The sequence below is a fragment of the Tiliqua scincoides genome, chromosome 5 (genome assembly GCF_035046505.1).
Source record: "Tiliqua scincoides isolate rTilSci1 chromosome 5, rTilSci1.hap2, whole genome shotgun sequence".
Taxonomy (NCBI): Eukaryota; Metazoa; Chordata; class Lepidosauria; order Squamata; family Scincidae; genus Tiliqua; species Tiliqua scincoides.
Window position 1 is genome coordinate 127923296 of NC_089825.1, and position 24698 is coordinate 127947993.

Sequence of the window (24698 nt, forward strand, 5' to 3'; positions counted from 1 at the left end):
AGAGCTGTGACTATTAAACAGACTTCAAATCAGTTCAACAACTGTACATAGATATACTCCCAACAGCTAGCTCTTAAAAACCTTTGCACTGGGTCATCTACCTGCAACACTACCAGAATGTCATGTTTCAAATGCGATAGGCTTCGTGGCTGGGATGTCATTTATTTGCCCAGAAGGTGCTAAATGCTGGAATCTTTGTGACAGTGAGGAGACCTTGCCCCCACAGTTAGGTTCTAGGAGTAGACAAATAGGGCCTATGCTGCTTCATCCCACCCCCGTGGCCCCCAGGATGGAATTCGCTTTAGACCTAAGCACCATCTGTTGCTATGATTTGCAAACAATTTACTTTTAAGGTTGAAAATTTACAGTGAAACACTGGTCGATAGGAATGAAGGAAAGGAGGAAGGACATGATGTAGAACTAGGAATCAAATTAACAAGAAGGGTATTAGCCTCAGATATTGACACCCACAGCACGGGGGGATCTATTTATGAGTTAACATTTGGCTGTAGCTATTGATTCATTGGTTGGTTGATTAGTTCCTTTTCTACCCTCCCCTTTTCAGGCTTAAGGAAGGAAGGTAACTATAATTAAATACCATGAAAAGAGTAGGCTGAGTTATACATGCACCTTGATTACAGATCTACAGCCACAGAGCCAAAATGCAATGGAGCCAGTTCACACATTCAGACATCCAATATTCAGGAACCCAATAAGGTACATGTAGATTTGAACAAGCCAGTCATGTAACCATGAAACAAAAATGAAAATGAATGCCCAGCAGCTTAACCATAGCTTCCAAATGCCAGCTCAGACAGCAAAGGCACAGGGTAGACATAGCACTTGACCACGGTTAGTGCAAATTGGCCACAAACTCAGGTTGTGAAACCATGCAAACAATGGTTTAACTATTGTTAGGTATTACATTTACATTGTGACATGTAGGTCCCTATAGCAACTTCTGAGGCCAGAGCTGAGCAACCTAAACTATGGTTGCACTGTACATTGTGATCATAACCAGGGTGAAGGCGATAAACCATGACTTTTAACCATGGTTTAGATATCTATAACATCTAACTATGGTTAAAGAACATAAAACCTGGTTTAGCATTACGACTGCATAGAGCCAAAATCTTATAATGCTCCTGGGGCATCTAGGCTCAGACTTGACGGGACTTTTATGGCTGTGATCCTAATCACACTTAATAGGGAGCAAGCTCCACTGAAGTTCAGCAGGACTGACCCCACTGAAGTCAATGACGCTTACTGAGTAAGCAGGCCTCTGATTATGCTATAAGGTAGGGGTGGGCAAACATTCAACTTTGGGGATCCTGGTCCTTTAACAATTGTGTATGAGAGAGATTTTCAGCAGGTACAGCTTGTCATCTGTGAGATCACAAGTTGCACCTGCTGAAATTCTTCTGTACGATTGTTAAAGGAGCAGAATCCCTAAAGTTGAAAGGTCGCCCACCCCTGCTGTAAGGGAAGGAAGCTGCTCACTTGCAAAGCGGGTGCTGAAAATGCTTCTCTGCATATCAGTGATGTTCAAACTTGGCATGAAGCAATGAAAGGCTACTTGGACAAATTTTAGGTGAGCTGATGAAATTAAGAAGGCATTTTGGGGGTTTGTTTGATACCATTAAACCTTTATAGGTCAAGGCCAGCACTTTGAAATGTGCCTGGATGACACCAAGAGCAAGTGGACAGTGAGACACAGCAAGTGGGTCACAGGAAGCTGGACTAGATGGGCTTATGGCCTGATCCAGCAGGGCTCTTCTTATGGACTGCTGTTAGTGTGCTCTCTTGCAGCTTTCCCTATCAAAGAGCACAGGCACACAAGTTTCATAAATTTAAAGAAACAACTTTAAGTTAAGCCATACAATTTTCAGGTGTTGACATGAACTTGCCCAACGTGTTATCCCCAAGATAACATTCCAGGAATGTGGTTTATGGGCTCTTTTTGCACTGAAAATATATTACATACAAGTTTCCTCTTTACAAATAAATTTGCAGGCTTGTCTTCCACTTTGCACGCAGACCTTCCAGTGAAGCAAGAAGGAATAGACCAATCCATTTGCCAGAAGTGGATCCTTAGTGCATTGGATACTGGATCTGTGCCTGCCAATTCTAAGGTGTTTTGCTTTGAATCTTCTTGAAACTGAAAATAATTCTCCTTGATGAAAATAATCTTTTAGAGTTTATTAGAGCTGAAGACTCGATAGACATGATTAATCAAGTAATTTATTAATCATAGATTAAAACATGGGATTTTAATCAGAGCTGTCTGCGCAAGCATCTTTGTTTTAAGCGATCTACGTGCATTTCTCGACTTAGGCAGTATGTAACTTCCTAACCAACATGGACCCATAATTAAGCCTTCCTATACTTACGTACTGTGTATTTTTATTGTGCTTATATAGTGTTCAATCCTCTGACACTGATTGGCCGAGCTGCAATGATGGTATAGAATGTTCATGAACATTCGAAATGCTCAGGGAACTATGCCATTGGGTAGCCTGCAGGTTGCTTTCTGTTAGGGAAGGGAAAATCAGTCTGGCTGGGATTTAAACTTCACATAAACCTGAGTGATAGTAGTTTTATGAGGGTTGGAAAGATTGTGGAAGGGAGAGAAGTTAAGGGGCAGGAATCCCAGAGGCCAGGTGGCTGAAGAAAGGATGCAAATGACTTAGAAACAGGAACTTGTTAAAAGAGACAACAGCTTGAGGAAAAGGGCAGAGGAGACAGTGTGACAGGCAAGATGGGACTGAATTCCACATATTGATTTGAACTAACGAGCCAATTATTTGACTGCAGGCTTCTAGATGATTTTAATGGAACTCACTAAACTGTACACTGGATCATGCTCTTAATGATTTGCACTTATGGCTTAAACCATTATCTTCATCAAAAAGTTTCTAATTGGTTTTTCAGGACGTCTTTTCCCTGTAAGACAATCCCGTCACCCAGAAAGCTACAGGTCATCAGCTCAATTTTTTTTTTAGAGCAAAGAACTTAATGTGAAAATATAATTAAAAAATATTTATAATGAATAGGAACATTTCTAAAAAAGAATTATTCAAGCCAAAACATTAATGAAGGCTTACATATTTTTCATATTTATTTTAATCTCAGTTGACTTTAGGAGTCAACAACTGAAGGAGTTCAAGGCAACTGAAAAGCTAGTTTTTCCTCCCACTGATAAATGAAAGGAAGAAAATATAAAAACGGCAGAACAATTCAGAAACTTTAAAAATGAAAAAACCTAAAAACAGAAAGCTGCAAAAAATTATGAGTTGTGCTGCCTTTTAACCTCTCATTTCTTCAACTGATCTCTTCCCATTGTTTGTAGAGAACGAAAAGGGCCATTTTTGCCCAAACACCCACAATTGTCAAAACCCACCTTGAGTAGTACAAGAGAGATTATTATTGTCAGGCTGCCATTCCACCAATCAGAACAAAGAAATTATTTTGGGTGATAGGTCAGGCTGTCCTGGAAGGACAACTGGGCATCCACCACACCCATTCCATAGATATTATATTCCCCCAAACATACACACCACACTTTTCCTGCCCCAAATTGCTGTCTTAACACCCACAATCTACTCCTGCAGGCCTAGAAGAAGAAACTTGAGTCTAACCTCAAAGGTCCATGATGGAGACTGGTAGAAGATTCCAGATCCTTCCAGCTTCTGATCTTGATTCATAGACATTCACAGTCCAGGGTTGAAAATGTGCAGGTAGATAAAACTGAGAAAGAAGGGGGTAGGGTGGGGGGAATAGATAGACAGATAGATGCCTACCCAACCAAACACCACCCAGTCTACCCGATTTCCCGTGCCAACACTTTTTCCATGCCCGCCAGCAGCTTCACTGCTCTAAGGCTGTGCCCAGGCAGCAGGGATGGCAATGACTATCATTCTCTTCTTCTTCCCCACTGTTTGCTGCAGCGCCAAGATCAGGGACTCTATTCACGTGCCAGTGCGGGTGATGCCAGCCCCAACCAGCTTTGACTCTGTGCCAAGTTCAGACGGGCACAGGTGTGCAAGTGTGAAAAGGGAGGAAGGAGAGAGAAAGACATTTCATGAAGAATTGATTGGACTGTCCATGCCTGCAGCTCAATCAGGCAGCTGCCCCCCCAAGGCACACCCAATACACTCCTACTCACCCACCCCGATGCAGTAAGCTGGCCTATTTTTCTATCTCCCCACAACCTGCTTTTCCAACCATAATTTATCTGCATACCCACTCCTTCCTCTCTCTAACCCCAGGTCTCTTGTCCCAAGTGCCCGCCGCTCTGCTCGGGTCCAACCTTGGATGCCCGTCGCCATCAAAGCCACGGCAACCTCTCATCTTTCAGCTTTTCCATTCCCTCCATGCGTCCCAGTGCCTCGCCACCCGCCGGCTGGTGCCAAACAACGTGCATGGGGCCAGGAGCACTGTGCCAGCAGTTAAAAAAAATGCAACACACACAGATATGCCGCACCAGCCTCCACCCTGGTGCCAGTCAGTTGCACTGGCCCTCTTTGCCTTCATCTTCCCGCGGGCAGAGCCCTGCCAGCTGCTGCCTCTTCTCCTTCCTTGTCCCCCTCCGCCTCACTGAAATCATGCACCAACCTGGCATCTCACACCCTGCCTTTCCAACCCCCACCCCCACCCCGCCTGGTTGGCATTGGAGCTGGCGAGCGAAGTGAATGCCGCAGAGGGAAGGCAGGGTGGGCGGCTGCTCGGTGCCAGCTGTCATTGCCCCTCCCCCATGCAGAATCGCTCTGGGTATCAGGCTGGCATATGCCACCTCCTCTCTTCCCTCTCCTCCATCCTTCTGTCCTCTTTCTATCCCACGAAGAGTACTGTTCTCGTTCTCCCTTCTCTACCCCTCTACTCCAGCTGTTTCTCTTTCCCTGTACGCCTGCTCCACCACTCTCTGGTCCTTTTTTCTTTTTCCATCATCCTGTCCCTTTCCTCCCTCTTCCTGTCTCTCTTGTTGTTCACCAGCACCAACCTCGCTCCAGCACCCATTTCATCTACCTCTTGTGGTGCAGGTGCCCTGCTCTTTATGCCAACCACAGCCGGGGGTGGGTGGGTGGGTGAGACAAGGGCCCGATGTGGGTGTGGGTGTGCATGACCAAGCTTGGCGTCCCTTCCGGAGAAGAGACATGCCCCCCCCCCACTCGCACACACACCGACTCCTTCGGCTCTCATCTCGCCTACCCCAACCACCGTAGAAAGTGGCACCGTGCCAACCTATAGAGAACCATCTGTGCCCCTGTCTGCAGCCCCCCTCCCCTGCCACGGCACTAATTGGCAGCTGAATTAATTAAGTCCTAGATGCTAATTAACATTCCGACAGTGCAATGCTGGGGCGGGGGTGGAAGAAGGAGTAGTCAGAGGGAATCTCCACTGGGCACCAAGGCAGAAAAACGTGAGTGAGAGGCAAAGCTAGAGGACTACTGGGTTCTTCTTGAGGTGGGGGAGTTTTAACCCCAGGTCTAAGAGGCAGGAAGAAGCAGGACACAGGATTTTACGGAAGCAGTGCACCAACACGAAGGCATGGTAATAAATGATGCTGTAATAACGAAGGAAAACAGCTTTAAAAAAATTTAAATTTGGCTTCTAGATGTTTTAGCAACTGACAGTGCAATCCTATACGCATTTGCTCAGAATTAAGTCCTGTTGTGTTCAAGGGGGCTTACACCCAGGAAAACATGCAAGGAATTGCAGCCTGAGAGTTCTTTTGGGCAAGTTTGGGGGACTTGGTAAAATTTCAAATGAAATAAAAATAAGAGGAAACATTTAAATAATAACTTAAAGAAACATAGGCAGGCATCCCATCTCTACTCTAAAATATTCCTTTCACTTTTTTGTGTTTTTACAAAAACTCTCCATAGTTATATTCCTGGAAAAAAGAAACAGTATTTTGCATGCTTCATTTGAGCTGCTGATCTAAACAGAGATAATCAATGGGCATGATCAGGCCAAATTTGTTGCACAGTCCTGTGTAGGTTTACTTGGAAGTACATTACATTGAATTCAAAGGGGCTTACTCCCAAGTAAGCAAGCAACAGGATTGCACCGATAAGTACTTGCAAATTCCACTGACTTCAACAGGAGAGTTAAGCATACCTTGAATTCTGTTCCATAAATAGCAATAGGAAACTTTGACAGATTACCCCTTATCTGGACATCCAAAATCCAGACTATTTTGAAATCCAGACATTTTTTGCCAAGACTTTTTTTTTAAACTCTTGGTAATGTGAACACCATAAGGTCTTGTGCTCATTTCCATGTACTGTGCAGGTACAGGCTAAGTTCTATTCTCTGCTCTGCAGTGTGTACCTGTACAAACATTATTGAAAAATGTCAAAGAGGCTAGCAGAACCCCTCTGGGTAACAGTGAAAAAAGCAAGAGGAAGCATTTCTCATTATATATATAATTTTATATATATGCGCAATTATTCCAAAATCCAGACACCTTCTTATCCCAAGCATTCCGGATAAGGGTAACTCAACCTGTATTTGATTTTGACTGAATCATGCCCTTAATTGGCAGTAATGTGATATCAGAAGGGCGGCAGCACCTGGCTTGATTGTGGTGTAAAGTTCCACTTTCTAGAATCCATTTTTTTTCCCTTTTTTAATTTTGAAAAATGGGGTTCTAGTCGTTATAATAATAGAAATATGCTTCAACATGTGTCGGGAAAGCTTGATGAAGTTCCAGAGACTATTTGGGCTTATGGGACAAAGAAAGAATGTTTGGAGCGGGACAAGATGATGCACTCAAGGACTTGTAAAAGCCCTATGGGATTAAAAAAAAACTTTTGGTGTGCTTTTAGGGAGGAAAACTGTGCGTGTGCGCACACACACGCCATTTCTCCTCCACTTTCCTAGTCCGGACCCCCAAATTTTAGCTGCCCCACCCACCTTGCCAATTCTGCATTATTTATTTACTAAATTTTATACCCTGCTTTATCTCCCCAAAGGGCATTCAAGCAGTTTGCAAATATAAAGTCACAATAATGACAAGAAAAATCTCCTAAAAACAGTAAGACATTAAAATATCATATTAAAAAACAAAAAGCATAAACCTGCAGCAATCAGTAGCACATGGGTGGTAGACCCATAAAATCTAACCAGCAATATCCCACAATATCCAATAAAAACCCACAATATTAGAAGGACCTGCACTCAGAAGGCTGATCTAAATAACATCTTTCAGCCCTGCTAGAAAACCTGTACGGAGGGAGCAGTTCATAAGCTGAGAGGGAGGAAAGTTGGTGCCACTACTAAGAAGGCCCTATTCCTTGCTGCCACTCCTCCCACCTCCATAGGCAATGGCACCTGTAAAAGGGCCTTCTCCGATGCCCAAAATCACACTCAAGCCAACTGCCCTTTCTGTAGTTCAGAGCTATAGAAAACCAGCCAAAGCACCCAGTTCTTTACCATCACTTTATTTAAGCCTGAGGATTGATGACTACTTTCGGAATGGAAGGGGGAGGTTTAAATCTTGTGAGCCCTCAAAATTTCTCTGGCCTTAAAACACAGCTTTCCACACCCCTGAACCCCAAATTTTGACCACAGTCCAGGCAAACTAAACCTCGAAGGAATCGATTTATGCATCTTGATAGCCCAGCAGTATTTTAAATAATTAACCAAGGCAAGTATGCAATTAGGAGAACATTTGGAACCTTTCTAGATTTTTGCACCACGATAGCTATTCCTTCTCTACTGTTTTAACTCTTCCCCCTTTTTTCTCTTCAACATGCTTTGTAATAATTGTCTCAACTCAGCCTGGGCTGCTGTAGTACGTGCGTGTTCTGTATACTATGCATGAAAAAGCTATAGAGATTTATTTGATCTAATAAAATCAAGCACTTTGTTTTATTTTTTCCCCCCACAGCCACAGAATTCGGAGGTTTTATTTCACTATCATGTCTGGTAGCCCAGTACAGATATATCAAGAGCTCTTAGGCGTCACAGTCAAATCAGACCTTCCATGGGCAGAGGCAGTCTAACACTGGATGCAAGTTGCTGGGGTACAAAAGGTGAGTCTCTTTGTGGGCGGCACCTGGAGTGTGAAAGTGACTGACTCCAGAGGCAAAGGCTCCAAGTTCAAATACCCTCTAGGCGTACGTTGTTGGCAACCTTCAGTCTCAAAAGACTATGGTATTGCGCTCTGAAAGGTGGTTCTGGCACAGCGTCTAGTGTGGCTAAAAAGGCCAATCCGGGAGTGACAATCCCTTCCACACTGGGAGCAAGTGCAGTCTGTCCCTGGTCTGTCTGCCTGGCTATGGGCCTTCCTTCTTTGCCTCTTAGCCTCAGACTGTTGGCCAAGTGTCTTTTCAAACTGGGAAAGGCCATGCTGCACAGCCTGCCTCCAAGCGGGCCGCTCAGAGGCCAGGGTTTCCCACTTGTTGAGGTCCACTCCTAAGGCCTTCAGATCCCTCTTGCAGATGTCCTTGTATTGCAGCTGTGGTCTACCTGTAGGGCGCTTTCCTTGCATGAGTTCTCCATAGAGGAGATCCATAGAGGCGTACTCAGGTAGTAATGAAAAGCTAAGACCTTAGGTGTGCTTTGCTTCTTGAATGGCACATGAGATGAATTGTGGCTTGTTTGAGAGCCAGGACGGTGTACTAGCTTGGGAGTTAGATCACGTGCACTACCCTGAGAAGAAGGGCAGTATAAAAATTGAAAAAAATAAATAAAACTAGATGGACCCTGAGAGTTTCCTAATGCCCTGGGAGTCATGATTTGCCGTTTCACAAGAGATGAGGCAGAAGCAGAAGTCAGAGGAGAACAGCAAACGAAAGATGTCCATGGAATACTGACAGGCAACAGTTATGGTTCAGCTCAGCAGAGAAAGGAAGCACAGACAGATCTGCCTGCACTCTGTGCTCTAGCCAAAGAATTGGGCATGCCAAAAATTTTGCATTAAATAATTAAACAAAGCAAGCAACTACTTCAGAGCATAAATGCAGGCATTAGCCTCAGGCTTTTAAGTCTAGCAAAGTCTCATAAACCTATGGGGGAGGGGAGAAGGCTTCATCAAGGCAGCAAGCTTGCCGACAAAAGTCACACGCACAGAGCCAGATTCTTGTCCTCGTAGGTGCAGGGTAAGAATAGACGGCTAGTGCCAGGTGCATCTCCTCCAGCAGAGGCAGGATCCACTCCAGAGAGTGTGGCAAACTGGGGCATTTGTCAGCTCCCCCCCCCCCAAGAAAGGCACCCCCGCTCAGTGCCGTTCTCCACACTGCTGCAACTGCAAAATTGTACGTAAAGCACATCGGCAGCAGAGAGCATGCAAACATTTCTGGTCTCATGCCCCACCTCTCCTAGCGGAAGGGAGTCCATAGTGCAAGGACCCTCCGACTCTCACAACTGGCCCAGATGAGATGCGCTGCTGAGGAAGATTCTCAGAGGTCAGAGAGAGAGGGCTTCAGTGCCACCGGCAGCCCCTTTCCCCCCACCATTTACGCAGAAGGAGCAGAACTGCAGGAGAAAGAGTCAGGAAAATCAGAGAAGCCCTGCCCAGTCACTTCATTTGCACGGGTCACAGAATGTGGTTTCCTTTTTAAGGATTCTCAAGAAGGCAGGCCAGGCTGTTAAAGGCAGAGAGACTTCAACAGCAGAAATGGCAATGTCAGTGCTGACAATCCACATCGTGGCCAACCTCCCTCACCCAAGCTAATATGGGAGGTGAGCTCATAGCGGTGGCCTTCGGCTGTGCACAGCTGCTGCTATTATCTTACACTGCAGCGTCCAGCAGTCCCTTTGGTATCACCAGACCAGAAGGTCTGGTGGTCGTTCTTGCACATGTGGAAATCAAAACTGGCGTTACAATTCTTTTTAAAAAAAAGAGTCCGACAGGCTATTCACATCTTCCTTTCAACTCCTCCACTAGTCTTCTTTCACGATTATGCTGTTGCAACTTGCAACAACCTTCAGTCACCAAGAGGAACCAGCTTACAAAGAGGGTCAAACATGGCCACGCAACACGGGCAGAGGTTATCGTGTGGCTGGCTATAGACCTCAGCACACAACCATCCTATAAGCAGCCGTCCCTGTTCATGCTAGACAGTGACGTACAGTGGGTGGGAAGGCAGGCGAGGCAGAGCCTCCCCACTGGAGTCCTTTGAAAAGCGCAGCCGCAGTGCGAGGTGTGCAAGCACTCACAACCTCACATGGCGGTGGCGCTTTGCAAAGGACTGTGGTGGGGAGACTCTGCCTCACCTGTCTCCCCACCCACCGCACATCCCTGTCTAGCTCAGGTTGGTCAATGGATTTCCAGGTTTCCTGCTACACCTAACATGAGAAAGCATTTAATGAATTGCGTGAGAGTCTGTGCAAGAAGCATGTACCGCACCCGGCAGCAAGGACTCCTGTAGTGTGCAACAAATATTCCTCCATTTCTGAAGCTATGCACGTCCTGGCCAGTACTTGGGAGACCCTACAGATACCTGCCTCATTCCCATCTACAGTTCTGAGTTCCTTAGAGGAAGGGCAGAATCATAGACACACAACAGGGACTTTCTGCCTGCCTACTTCCATGGAAGCATTGCTACGTTGACTCGCTTGGTGACAAACCCCTGTGCGCTCGCTGTGGAACCTTTGCATAACAGAAAGGATTCTGGGAAATAGTTTAGAGGCACAGTCACGTTCCAGGCCTGCAGCATCTTATTGCTGCCGTATATGAACCAACACTGCATCCCTGAGCACAGCTAACCCTCTCTTGCTGCCACACAGCAAGCTGCCATACAGCCCCATCTCACCCACTGTTAACTGACTGTGGTGAGAAGCCCCCAATATGCTTCTGTGCAAATGCCAAGATCCCCCAGAGCACAGCTTGGAAAAAAATCACAGATGCTGATGGAAGTTCATCAGCCCCAAGCCATGGATGGCTGCATCCATTGTCCCAAGCCTGGATGCTGGCCACAAGGCAGAAGAAATTCTGGTGGGTAGACCAAGTCATACAGGCACCAAGAAGTAATGGCATTTGGGAGCACTGGAGGGGATGAAAACAGAGATTTGGGGTGAACACATGACCCATTTGTTTGCCAATTAAAACAAATCCTTTGGTAGTTAAGGACAGGCTATGTGGCTTTGCACTGGACTGGTTGATAAATTATAACATGACATTGTCATGCTGCCCTCCTCCACCTCTTACATCCGCTCCCCCCCCCATCCCATCTTGCCAGTGCTTCTTGAGCTGGGGAATTTCACAGGCAGAACAGAAAGAAAAAGCTAGATGGATACGAAAAAACTGCAACAGAGATGAGAACATACAGAGGAAGGGAAGGAACAGACAGACGGAGCGAGGCAGGCCGAAAGACAGAGAGACACGGGTGGGGAGGGGATGCAGTCAAAGACACTGCAGCGATACACAGCACCAAATTAATTTCAGAACGGGAGATAGAGGCTGCGTGAATGGAATGAAAATTAGGTGGGCGACGGGGGGGGGGGGAGCTCACACAGGAAGGAGGAAAGGAGCTGGGATGGAGGCCCAACAGCAGCGCCACCTGGAGGCAGAGCCGAGGAAGTGCTACAGGTGGGGAGGAAGAAAGGGATCTCCCAGTAAAAGCAGTCTGAGTTGAGAGGTGGCAAGGGTGTGTGTGTCCAATCTGCCGTGTACAACACGTCACCAACATTCATATGAATGGCCAACCCCAACCCTTGCCCCCCCCCCCACCGGCCTATAAAAGCGCTGGCAGGCCAGCCCATGATCCCAACTCCTTGAGATGAGGGCCCCTGTGACCTGCAGCCTGTGGCCAAAAGCCCTCTCTTCTTGCCCTCTCTTGCCTGCTCTACCACCATCTTTCAATACAAATCTTGCAGAGCTTGACTCTCACTCCTGGGCCATTCTCCATCCTCCACCCCATATTTAAACTTCAAGAGGTGGCATAGCTGGAGGGGGGCGGAGCACCCAGTCTGGCAGCGCGGCGGGCAAGCGGCCCCCCCCTTCGGAGCCATTCCCATACTCCGTATGGTTCCGTTTTGCTTCCCACGCCGGGAATGGCTCCAAAGGGAGAGGCCGCTTGCCCACCGCGCTGAGGCTCCCTGACAGACTGGGTGCTCTGCCCCCCTCCAGCTATGCCACCGACTTCAAGGCTCAGACCTTCTAGATCTATGGCTCCTGCTGTTCAGCCTTTATGCCTGCTATCCCTCACCTCTTTCCTCCCCCTCCCCCAAGTTCACGCCCCCTCTTCATCCCCTCGCTCTAAATGTGCTAATGAATTAATCTGTTTCTCCTTTGCACTCTTCTAAAGGTCATGGCAGTTCCTGCTGACTCAGGGAACCAAAGCTGAGGCAGGGAGATTTGAGATGTAAGGCAGGGTGGAGGGAAGAGGTTGGGTTGGGGGCCTCATTTTGTCCAAGATTTTGCCCTGGAAGGCCAGGAAGAGGAAGAGCAGTGACAAGATCACAATAGCACAGTAATTCTCCCACCTCCCAGCAGTACAAGGCCTTGCTGCCTCCCCTCCATGTTTTGGCATCCTCTACTGCACTCACAGGCAAGCCAGCCCTCCCTCTCCTCCCCCCCCAATTCCTTGAGCGTGTGGGGCGATTGATTTCCTCCTCGTGTTTATCGGATTCCACTTAGCCCGATCAGGGTTTAAAGCAGCTGAGGATTCCCTCCCCTGCTTCGGCCCCCCCAAAACCAGGTCGATGATATTGATTCTGCCAGTAGCTCTAAACCAGACGGCGAAAAAGCACACATACGCACTCAGTGAGAAAGACACGGGGATTCCCATATTAAGAGAGGTTTCCTTCTTCCAGGGGGGGAAAAAAAATGAATGCAAGCTCACACCTCTCTGCTAAAAAGAGCGCGAAAGGGATATAGCCCTTATTTTGGCAACAGGGATGCCAAAGAAAGGGGGCGCAACCAGGGGGCACAACCAAATCTTTCCATTACTGCATATGTGAGCATACATGTGCATGTTCTTACAATACAATTTGAAATACACAATACAGTATAGAACAAATACAATGCAGGTTCTCTTTGCACCTTGGTGAACTCTATGCCGTAAGGAATTGCATAGGCCCTGTACACAAAATCAGGAATCCTGGACAACACAGTGCTCACCATGGTGCAGAGAGAACCTATATTGCACATTTGTGTGACATATGTGCCTGGCTAACAGGGGGAGGATATCCTGTGGGGTCCGACCCTGTTCCCCTTCCATTCACACCTATATGGCCCTATGAATAGGGCTTATGTTGGATCTCCATTAAAAGATAGTCTCTCTCTGAACTGTTCTCCCTTGGAAGGTGGAGTTAGGAGTCTATGAGAAGGACAAATAGCACCTACAAACTGATTAAGCCCACACTCATGCTAACAGCACAAAAACACTCAACAAAAATTTTAGACAGGAAAAGACCATTTGCATTTTATTGTTAAAATCTCCCCTCCCCACCACCCCATACATGGTAATGGTTTGTAAATCCAAGGTACTTGGGTTTGGCAGAGACCAGTTCAGAGTACTGGGGGAGGGGTCACCTCCTCTTGTAGAAACCTGAAAGAATTGGGGAGGGGAGAGAAAAAGAGAGAGGGAATGATCAGAAGCCAAGACAGATGAGAGAAGGTGTATAGATCATCTCCTGCAACTGGACATCTCTGAGGACCTGGTATGAATAAGGATGGAGGAACCTCTTGGAATTGCTACAGAACTGCTTCCTGCAAGGATCTTCAAGTGAGGGTGGGCATTGGGGCTAGGGCCCAACTCATACAAAAGGCAGACGAAGGTAAACACAATTGCTTACTACTTTGGGGAGGGGGGAAAGATCTAATGATTGTACAAAAGTGCTCCCTGCACACAGAACCATAGATTCTTAAAAGGAGGATTCCACAGGTCAGTCCTTCCCCCAGATATACCGCTTCCGTCTGCACAGAGAATTTGCTCTCTATGGGAAAGCATTTGACCACGAGATCCCTACCCCAACACCAGCAGTCTGAAACAGAACCGCCCAAAAAAGCATTGCTACTGCCTGTGTGGTCTACGGCAGGGGTGTCCAAAGTTTTTGGCAGGAGGGCCACATTGTCTCTCTGACACTGTGCCGGGGGGCCAGGGGAGAAAAAAAGAACTAATTCACATTTAAAATTTGAATAAATTTACTTAAGTTTACATAAATGAATATATTAAAGATGAACTCATATGAATGAATGAAGGTCTTGCAATAGCTCAAGGCCTATAAAAGGCCTTGCACAAAGCAAGGCTGGCCTTTCCTTTGCTGCTACTGCTGCATCACAGATGTGAAACAGCAAGCAATGGAGGGAGCCCTCGTCCCACAGCTCATGCAAAAGGTCGAACAGTTGGCCATCATGCTGAGAGCAGTTGCATCTGGCCAGCGTGGGCTCCAACAAATCTCTGGAGGGCCAGAGGCTCATTGAAGACTGGGGCCTCCCTGAGGGCCGCATTGAGAGGCCTCGAGGGCCGCAAGTGGCCCCGGGGCCGGGGTTTGGGCACCCCTGGTCTACAGAAGCAGAGCTGTCAATTTGGAGTGGGCTAAAAGGGTGGGTGGAGAAGGCAGGGCGACCATCAACAGCACTTACCTTTCTTCTTTCCATGTTTTGTGCCAATCTTCTTCCGCTTCTTCTTTGGAGGGTTTAAATCCTAGAAGGTGGGAAGAGAGCAAGATGGGAAAGAGGCACAAGGGGGGGAAAAAGAGACCTTGGAGAAACTGAAGGTAGGCGTTTTTCGGAATGTTGCTTAGTGTACGGCACAGGATTCTTGTTTAGTCACCATTTCAACTGAGCAGCCTTTAGGTTCACTGACCAAAAGCCAGGCCAGGTCAACTGCACTGGAAAACTAAAGAACAAAGGCCTTACAACACACCTGCTTGGTACCAGTGAAATGGCACGTTCCAAAAACTTGCGGAGCAGCGGGCTGGGCTACAGCTTTTATCCTGGACGTACATAAGGTTTTTAATTTTGTTTTCAAGGATTCTTTCTAGGGGGAAAGCATTCCACATCCCAATGCTAAACATTCCAGACAACGTACAACTGCAGGACAGCACACTGGGAGTATTTTCAGGGTGCTCCCCTAGGACAGCAGTAAGGAGGTCTGGCCTGTGTTCTACACATGCATCCTGGAACATGTCCAGAATCCCTTGGAAGCTGTTTTCTGACTTGCTTGCCTGGCTCGAGGTAGTTCACATCCACACAGATGTGCAAACTCCAAGTGGGGCTGCACCAGGCTTAGAGGATGCTATGATCTTGGCCATCTTATTGCCAGTCTCCACCTAACAACCCCAGCATGGAATCTGCCTTTTGACAGGTGTCAGGCACAGAGCTGGCATTTTCACAGTGCTCTCCGCCCGGCCTCAAGACTCCTTTCCTATTCACTCACTGCTGACTCAGACTGTGGACTTACCCATCCTCCAAGGAGGGGCCAACATAAATGAAATGCCTGTAGCTTGTGGCTCGTGCCACAGCTGCAAGGGGGTCAACCTGCCTGCTGAGAGCAAGGGACCTGGCAAGCAGAGTGAAACACCTGTCAGAGCAGCTGCAGGTGCAATCCTCCCCCTGCCCTCTCAGCTTGACACATCTTCTGCCACCGGGCCAGAGTGTCTGGCACTTCTGTCAGGGGAGGGGGAAAGAGACAGTAACAGGGAACATGAAGGAGATGCCAGGGGACGACCTGGAATCAAGAGGGGGAGACAGGAAAGGACGGAAGCTGACAAGAGCTACCAAAGGGTTCCAATGCAGAGGCCTCACTTCCCTCTCCTTGAGAAAACGGTCTCCTGCTTTCTGCCACAGTGAGAGCAGCAAATGCAAAGAGTTAATGAGGACTGTAGACTCATTGCACCACCCAACCCACCCTCAACAGCCTTTCCTGGCTGGCCAAGAACTCACACAAACAAAAAGACTCACCTCTCCCAATGGAGCCACTGCCCCGGTCAACGCACTGATATCCCCAAAGTGGGTGAGGGAGCTGAGCTGGGAACCCACTTGCCTCCGACGGGCCTTCTCCTTCCGGGACACATTCAGCCGAACCATCATGCTCTCCTCATAGTTGGTCCTACATAAGGAAGCCACAGAGGTAAAAATCTATTACCAGAAAACACAAGATCTATCCTGTGTATTGGATCATTTTAATTCTGATATAGTTAGATGGGAATTGCATTTGTGGTTTTTACTGAAAACTTCAAGAATTAAAGCAGGGGTGACAAACTCCTTTCACACAGTGGGCCAAACAGCATTCATGGTGCCTGCTGAGGGCTAGAAGTGACGTCATAAAGCAGGTAATAACTGGAAATAAGCACTTTTCCCACTTAGGTGCTCATTAGCAGCATATGACAGAAGAGAAAAAACACAAATCTTGATTAAATTTTTAAGATATGGGAGAGCCCACATATCATGTGAGACGTTTTACAGAAGTGACACCTTGCTCAGCAGCCAAGAGCATATGGCAGTGCTGGGAGAGCTCAAGGGCCAGATAGAGAGCTTCTGGGGGCCACATCCTGCCCATAGGCCTCTCAATTAAAGGTTAGACCTATGAAGTCTAACTCAAAGCTCCCATTCTAGACCTTTAATCTTTCATAACTTCCCCACCAAACTATACTAAAGATCTATATAGTCCAAGCTCCCGTCTCCAATAATGGCCCCCCCAACTACCCCATAAAGTCCACAAGCAAGTGATGAAAGCATACCTCTCTTGCCATTGCACCCCTGCAATTGAGATTCAGAGGTACACTGCCTCTGAATATGGAGGCTCCACAGAATAAACATGGCCATCAGTACCAATATGGTTTATACTGGATTCCTTTTCCTTGAGAAGGAACGAGCTGCAGTGATGCCAACTCTTCTTGCTATCCTATAACATACCACAACTTACCAAAGCTTGGCCCTCCAACCATCCTGTTCGCCCTACAGAGCCCAGTCTTCCCAGTTCACAGTGATGAGAAAGAACACAGGCACTCAAGCTCCCCAGATTTTGCAATACAGCCTACCATCTTCCCAGATCTCACAGCAGTGCCAGCTCCCAAAATCCCCTGCACCAGATTCCTTCCTCCAAAAAAGCCACAACACTTGACAACCTCTGCTTTATAAGACAGAAGCTTCTGCCCCTATGCACCTTGGGAAGAACTTCCTCTGCTACTCACCGATGTTCATCCTCCCTGCTCTGCCTGTTTGAGTGAGCGTAGCGCCCCTCCCGGACCTCTTCTGGAGCATCCGAGTACTGCTCTTTCAGTTCCCGGATGACTGAGCTGCTGAGGGCTCTCCTCTTGGCCTGTTCAAGCATCTTCTTCTCCCTCTCAGTTGCAGTTTCATCTTAGAGAAGTAGCAGAGAAGTGACTGTCAAGGGAAGCCTCTGGGAATTCAAAGGTTCAACAGCCTCTGGGGTGGGGCCAACTGGCTCAGCACAGAGAAGCCCCTTTGACCGTGGGATGCCACGGCTCCCATAAGCATGCCAGGTTTTCCATTCCCTCTTCAAGCCTCCTGCATACCATAATGTACAGGAACCAAGCGGGGTGGGACATATTTTCTGATCCCTCCTTTAGACGTTTTCTTTCCAGAAGTCTGTGTGCCATCAGCGGCATCTTCATCTTCTCCCTCCTCTGAGTCACTGAGCTAGGATGGGGGGAGACCATCAGAGGCATCAAACACCATTTTTCCACCATCCCCCTTTGCAGTACTCCAGTTCCTTCCAACCATAGCTAAGGATACACAGTACTACATGTACAACAGTGAAATCTCCTGGCACTCACTATTTCTTGCTCAGACTCCAGATCTTTCATCTAAACAGGGGTCCCTACTCCCTCGGGTGAGCATGACAAATCTCAGCCTTCCTCTTTACTTTGGAGCTGGAGAAGAGGCATGGTACCCTTCCCACAATTGTGTCCTATTTTAGAGGCGCCTGGGGATCTCAATCACACTGAGCAGCAGAGTTCTGGCAACTGCATATTATTGCTGGCTACAGCCAAAATATATGGGTTCCTTGGTGAAAAGACAATGTCCCCAAAGGGCAAATGCAAGAAAGCATTTCTAGTCGGCTCTCCTCATGCCCCAAAAGCAGTGGTTCCCAAACTGTGATTTGTGGCTTCATGAAGAGCCATGGAAACCGGCCAGGTAGCTGTGGAATCCTTGCGAAAAGCCTGCCACCCTATACAATGTATAGGATTGTAGCCCTAATATGGCCTTTCCCAGTCTGAAGAGATATTTGGCCAACAGTCTGAGGCTAAGAGGCAAAGAAGGAAGGCCCATAGCCAGGGAGACAGACCAGGGACAGACTGCACTTACTCCCGGTGTGGAAGGGATTGTCACTCCCGAATTGGCCTTTTCAGCCACACTAGACGCTGTTCCAGAACCACCTTTCAGACCGCGATACCAGAGTCTTTCGAGACTGAAGGTTGCCAAGTCAAGCCCTAATGGGGAGCCAAAGCCAATGGCCCAGTAGGTCAAGTGAGCCACCAGTCGAAAAGGTTTGGGAACCACTGACATAAAGCATTGCCCCCGGATGACAGGGAAGGAAGGATGCGACGTGCCCCGCCCCACCCCAAATCTGTGTTTAGGCCACAGGTGAGCTGAAGTAAGGAAGAGAGTATGGGGCAGTAAATGCAGGTTAATGGTTTGGTCTGCAAGCTGTGGTTCAAGTGTGGAAAACACTGATGGAGATAATCGGACCACACTTCTGGGTTCATCAGGTTTATATCCCGCTATCCAGGGAGTTCAGGATTGGGCCATGCCCTGCAGAGCAAATCACCCTCTCGGCCCATCTTTTTCACCTTGCTCATCAGGTTGTGGGGATTCGGCTTGAATCTCAATGGGTCGTTTTCACCTGAAACGAGAGTGCCAACCAAGAAACGTTGATGATTTCCAACTTGTGGATGCCTCTCAATCCCTCTCACCCCAGTCAATGCCTCTAAGTCTCACCAAGGGCCCCTGTCACAGCTGCCTTGACCAGCTTGTCCACCTGATACTTCAGCTTCTGATCGATGGGACGCATCTTCTCCAAGACCTGTGGATGGGTGAGGTGGGGAGGGAAGAACATGCTTATGAGGGACTACCTTATGGCTGATCCACTCCAAGGTCTCACACACAACTCTGTCCCAACTCTGCTATCCAAGACCCTTTAACTGGATGTGTCAAGGTTCTAATCCTACCCTTAATCCTACCAGCAAACAACATGAGCCACCACTGAGTGACAAACCCTACAATCGCTATGTCAGTCGGAAGGGCAACAGGTTTCATTTGCACCACCCTGCAAAAAACGTCCCACCCCAGTTCTCATCATACTCATACCGTCCGAGTTTCCACCAAGCGCATCAAGGCAGGATGGTCAGCCACGGGATGCCCTAATGTCTTCTCCAGGACCAGGTGAGAGAGGTCTTGAAGGTAGTGGAGGAGAAGCTGGTCCTTCACTTCTAGAAAACTGAGGCCCTACAGGAGGGAAAAAGAAGTGAGCTGAGAAGGAGAAGATGGGCATTGAAATGCAAGAGATTACAAAGCAAAGTGGGGAAGCAAGGAAGAGCCAGGGAGCTTGGAAGATGAAGGAAAGGAGAAAATGGTCTAAGGTGGCTGAATTCTGAAACCCATGTTCCTGCAGCATGAAAACCTACTGCATCAAGACCAGAAGTCCATGATAGGGGAAGATGGCAAAGGAGGTGAGGGGCGATATGGGTGAACAGTGAAGGAAAGCACAAGGCTACTGGCATCAAGGGCTCAAACGATCTCTCAGCCAGGGGCAGCAAATATAGGCTGCTGAGGGGAAAAGGTCACAAGTAGGAAAATGGGGGCAGAAACTGGAAACAGTTACAGCTTGAAAAAGCGTCTAGAAGGACAGGAGGCTCTCCCAAAAAGGGTCCAGAAGAGGATGACTACACAGAATTGTGTACTTGCTAACCCCCCGTCCCTCCTCCTGGATCTATGGGGAATGGGTTGGGGTGGGCCAGAAGAGTACAGCACACCCCCTACACTCACAGCGTGTATCCCAGCTCTGCAAAGAAATCCGCAAAGTGCTCGGGGCTATGTGCTTCTTTTCATTTTTATATTACAATACCAAGAGGCTATTGAGCCTTCTCACAGAAAACTGGAATCTGGCTCAGATTCTGGCTCTGTCTCGCAAACCCTCCTGCCACATCCCACTCCTTCTAAAGCCACTCACCTTTTCTGTGGGGTAGGCTCCTGCCCGCACCTTCTCTGCCAGACTCTGTACATGATGGGTCACTGCAACCACCTACTCCAATGAGAGAGAAAATTATATTTAAAGGGGACTGGCTGAGGGGTGCCAACCACAACCTGCTCCCAAATGGCGTGCAGACAGCAAGCATCTCACCTGCTCTTGGAGGGACTTCAACAGGTTCAGTGCAGCTGGGAGATCTGCCTCTATCCTCTCCTTTATGGAAAAAGAACAAGATTTTTGCTTCTGTCTTTCAGACCTGCCTCCCCCCAAGGAAGAGACAGCGTTTCCTAACCAAACTTCCAACCTCATTCAACCCCCATGAATTTATACGACTTCTCAAATTCCAGCAGCTGTGAAAATGGCCGAAAAGCAGCCCCACAACAATGAACATCCTTTATAAGGACTTCCTCCTCTCCCTGTTACTGGTGCAAAATTTCCGCAAACTCACCCTTTTCCACTCCAGCATCTCTTTGCTTGCACTTCATCCCAAACTCCTTTTCCCTTGCCTCATCCCAGCTGAAAGCTTTTCACCCCTTCTGTTCTCTTCCTGGTCACTCTCCCTTCCACCACTTCTTCCCTAAAGCTGCCCTTTTGTTTTCCTGCCAGCTTAAAGGGAGCCCCCTCATTCTCTGCCTTCCTAAATTTGCATCTCACCTCCAGCCCATCTTCATCTTCACCTCTTAGCCCATGCAAATCTTTTTCATTTCCATGAAACCTTGCAGATCTCCTCTACTCTTCCACACCCCAAACTTCTTCATGCCTCTAAATGTCCCTAACCTTTTTTCTCACCCCACTGCCTGTACCTTCTCTAGGTTTTCCCAGTTCCATCTTCTGTACACACCTACCTCTCCCCTCAAATTCAACCCTGCCTGGTGTTTATCTTTCTAACCCCCCCCCCCCACAATCCAGAACTGAGTGGGGTTTGTTTTAAAATTAAATTTTAATACTGTACATACAGTATTTGACAAAAAATAAATCAAAACTAGTTTTTAGGAATTTTTTAAAATTCATATTTACATTTCTCCATTCACCTTTTCAAGACAGTTCTTGTCATTTCAAATCTTTGAAGAGATCTCTGTACATTTAAAAAAAAACTGGGGGTTTGGGGGGAGGGAGTTTACTATCCTTTTACCCATTTAACCACTATTCCAACCTCCATAAACAGAAACATTAGACAATCAAAGAACAGAAGAGCCCTGCTGGATCAGGCCAAAGGCCCATCTAGTCTAGCTTTCTGTATCTCACAGAGACCCACCAGGTGCCTCTGAGAGCACATATGACAAAAGGAGACATGCTTCCTGGTGCCCTCCCTTGCACCTGGCATTCTCAGGTAGCCTACTTCTAAAATCAGGAGGTTGCACATGCCCATTATAGTTTGTAACCTGTGAAGGACTTTTCCTCCAAAAATCTGTCTAACCCCGTTTTAAAGGTATCCAGGCCAGACGCCATCACCACATCCTGTGGTAAGGAGGTCCATAGATTAATTACACACTGGGTAAAGAAATATTTTTCTTTTGTCTGTTCTAACTCTCCTGCCTTTCAGTTTTAGTGGATGTCCAATGACTGGTTCAGGCCTGCCATCTCCCATGAAAAGGGCTGAACTAGGCTCTTGGCACAAACTCCAGCTGGAGGTGGCAGAAGTAAAGGATCTTCCTAACAGCCCTTTAAGCAGTTTTCCAGACTCAGAAAAAATGACAAGGGATGACTGAACTGGGAGCCTCCAAGTGACATCTGGCTGGCCAATCCTGAAGAAGAAGATGGGGCTGTCTTCAAGAGGATGCAGAAGAGCTGCCCATACCTGCATGCCCTTGGCTAGAAATTCAGAGCTCAAGGGGCCCAAATGAGTCTGCCTTGAAAATAAATTCCTACCTGGTCCTCATGATGATCGATCAGCAAATCAGAATGTACATGCCCATCATGGCTCGTAACCTGTGATGGAGTTTCCCTCCATCAATCTGTCCCGTCCCCTTTTAAAGGCATCTAGGCCATACGCCATCACTGCATCCTGTGGAAAGGAGCTCTCCACAGACTAATTCCATGCTAGGTAAAGGAAAATTTTCATTTGTCTGTTCCAACACTCCCACCACTCAATTTGAGTGGCTGCCCCTGGTTCTGGTGTTAAGAACATAAGAAGAGCCCCACTGGATCAAGCCATAGGCCCATCTATGGGGCAGGAGGTCTGGTCTAGAGGGTAGAGCCTCTGTTAGCCCAAAGATAACATCAGAAGATCACCAGTTCGAGGACACCAGCAGCTCCTTGAACAGCTGAGAATGGCGAGACCTTGAAGCAGCTGACAAGCCAAGCTGAGTGATTCCACCTGCTCTTGGTGTGAGCAAGAAGCGTCTTGGCTGCCCTCCATGTGAAAGATGGAGCTGCTTGCCAGCCTGCCTGGGAGAACTGGAGGCCAGAAGTGAGACCAAACCAGGAAGATCCATTCTGAAATGTTGTTGGTTCTTGAAAGAGAGAACCTCTATGTTTGTAAAAATCCCCTTGAGGGATTTAGGAATGCCTGCCTAAGTAAACCGCCTTGAATAAAGTCAGAGGAGTAATCCAATGACCAGAAAGGCGGTATATAAATACCTAGTTGTTGTTATTGTTATTATCTAGTCCAGCTTCCTGTATCTCACAGCAGTCCACCAAATGCCCCAGGGAGCACTTGGGGCAAGAGACCTGCATCCTGGTGCCCTCTCTTGCAGAGTGATAGGTGTGATAGGTGCAATTGATCGGTAGAACTCCTTGCCACAGGATGTACATAAGGAGAACCCCACTGAATCAGGCCAAAGGCCCCTCTAGTCCAGCTTCCTGTATCTCACAGTGGTCCACCAGATGCCTCTGGGAGCACACAAGACAACAAGAGACCTGCATCCTGGTGCCCTCCGTTGCATCTGGTGTTGTGTGAGAGAAAACAACATCCTTCTATCCACTGTATCCCTCACTGCATCCTGTGGCAAGGAGTTCCACAGACTGATGACATGCTGGGTACATCTCAAAGAAGCAGGGAAGTCCATATAGGAACATGGAGGGGAGGGGAGGGGGGGCTATTGAGAGAGACAACCAGAAAAACACATTAAACCGAGTTCAATCCTACCCCCCCCCCGCCCAAAGAGCTTCCAATCAGTGCAGCAGCTGCAACATTCTGGTGACATTTCAGCTGCTTCATTCACAGCATAGCCCAATTTCCATCAATGGCTCCCCCCCCAAAAAAAATTGCACTCTGCACATGCTCAAGAACCCCTTGCTCTTCCCCCCCCCCCCCACCTGGTAGTCCGCAGGGCCAGGTTGCTGCTCCTGCTGCTGTCTCTCCGCCATGGCCACAGTAGCTACCCCCACGTGGCAGGGGAACAGACTCGACCAGCTGCAGGATAAAGACCACGCCCCTTGCAAAAGATTCGGCCAATCAAATGCGAGCGCCTCTTCGGAAGCGGAACCTGCTTAACCATTGGCGTCGTTGAAGCCGCTTCCGCCAATCACTGACCCAGGGCAAGACGAGCAGGAAAAGATCTCCTGTCCCTTTAAAAGGAGGCGTGGCACTCATGCAGGAAGTAACCAATCGCAGTTAAATCCCGCCTCCTGCGGATGGTGTTTGGCCAATTAGAAAGAGAGAGGATGCTACAGTGTCCTAAAGACTCTACAGGGCGGGCCTTGTTGAAACGCCCGCCTCTCACTGCATCCTGGAGCCAATAGGAGCCAGGAGGAAAGGGCTTCAGCCAATCAGCAGAAGGCAGTCCCTGCCACTCTCCAAGGCTGTAGCAACTCCCATTCATAAATTGGGGCTTGGAGGATGGTTGGAAAACTTTAGTAGCTGCAGATTCCCAGTCCTGAAACGGAGAGACTCTTTCCTGAGTAGCCAGCAGGACACACCTGAGGGTTAAGAACATAAGAACAGCCCCAGTGGATCAGGCCATAGGCCCATCTAGTCCAGCTTCCTGGATCTCACAGCGGCCCACCAAATGCCCCAGGGAGCACACCAGATAACAAGAGACCTCATCCTGGTGCCCTCCCTTGCATCTGGCATTCTGAAATAACCCATTTCTAAAACCAGGAGGTTGCGCATACACATCATGGCTTGTACCCCATAATGGATTTTTCCTCCAGAAACTTGTCCAATCCCCTTTTAAAGGCGTCTAGGCTAGACGCCAGCACCACATCCTGTGGCAAGGAGTTCCGCAGACCGACCACACGCTGAGTAAAGAAATATTTTCTTCTGTCTGTTCTAACCCGCCCAACACTCAATTTTAGTGGATGTCCCCTGGTTCTGGTATTATGTGAGAGTGTAAAGAGCATCTCCCTATCCACTCTGTCCATCCCCTGCATAATTTTGTATGTCTCAATCATGTCCCCCCTCAAGCGTCTCTTTTCTAGGCTGAAGAGGCCCAAACGCCGTAGCCTTTCCTCATAAGGAAGGTGCCCCAGCCCCGTAATCATCTTAGTCGCTCTCTTTTGCACCTTTTCCATTTCCACTATGTCTTTTTTGAGATGCGGCGACCAGAACTGGACACAAAACTCCAGGTGTGGCCTTACCATAGATTTGTACAACGGCATTATAATACTAGCCATTTTGTTCTCAATACCCTTCCTAATGATCCC

The 24698-nt window shown here is 47.9% G+C and overlaps 1 protein-coding gene across 1 annotated transcript; it reads right to left on the reverse strand.

The window, feature by feature from the left end:
- Nucleotides 1–13349: 13349 nt before the first annotated feature.
- Nucleotides 13350–23476, reverse strand: NGDN (neuroguidin). Its single transcript, XM_066628661.1, has 11 exons — nucleotides 23370–23476; nucleotides 20265–20324; nucleotides 20094–20165; nucleotides 19232–19369; nucleotides 18863–18947; nucleotides 18715–18767; nucleotides 17437–17560; nucleotides 17092–17260; nucleotides 15860–16007; nucleotides 14540–14600; nucleotides 13350–13502 (listed from the first exon to the last, which is right to left on the reverse strand). Exons 1-11 carry the CDS (start codon nucleotides 23418–23420, stop codon nucleotides 13483–13485), a joined length of 981 nt encoding a protein of 326 aa, XP_066484758.1. The 5' UTR covers nucleotides 23421–23476; the 3' UTR covers nucleotides 13350–13482.
- Nucleotides 23477–24698: the final 1222 nt, after the last annotated feature.

Excerpts from the sequence above, each read along its gene's own strand:
- NGDN (XM_066628661.1), bottom strand. The coding sequence starts at position 23,420 with ATGGCGGAGAGACAGCAGCAGGAGCAGCAACCTGGCCCTGCGGACTAC. Across the intron at positions 20,166-20,264 it reads TGAAGTCCCTCCAAGAGCAG|GTGGTTGCAGTGACCCATCA; the intron begins GTGAGATGCTTG and ends TCATTGGAGTAG. Across the intron at positions 17,561-18,714 it reads CCCACAACCTGATGAGCAAG|CTCAGTGACTCAGAGGAGGG; the intron begins GTGAAAAAGATG and ends CCCCCATCCTAG.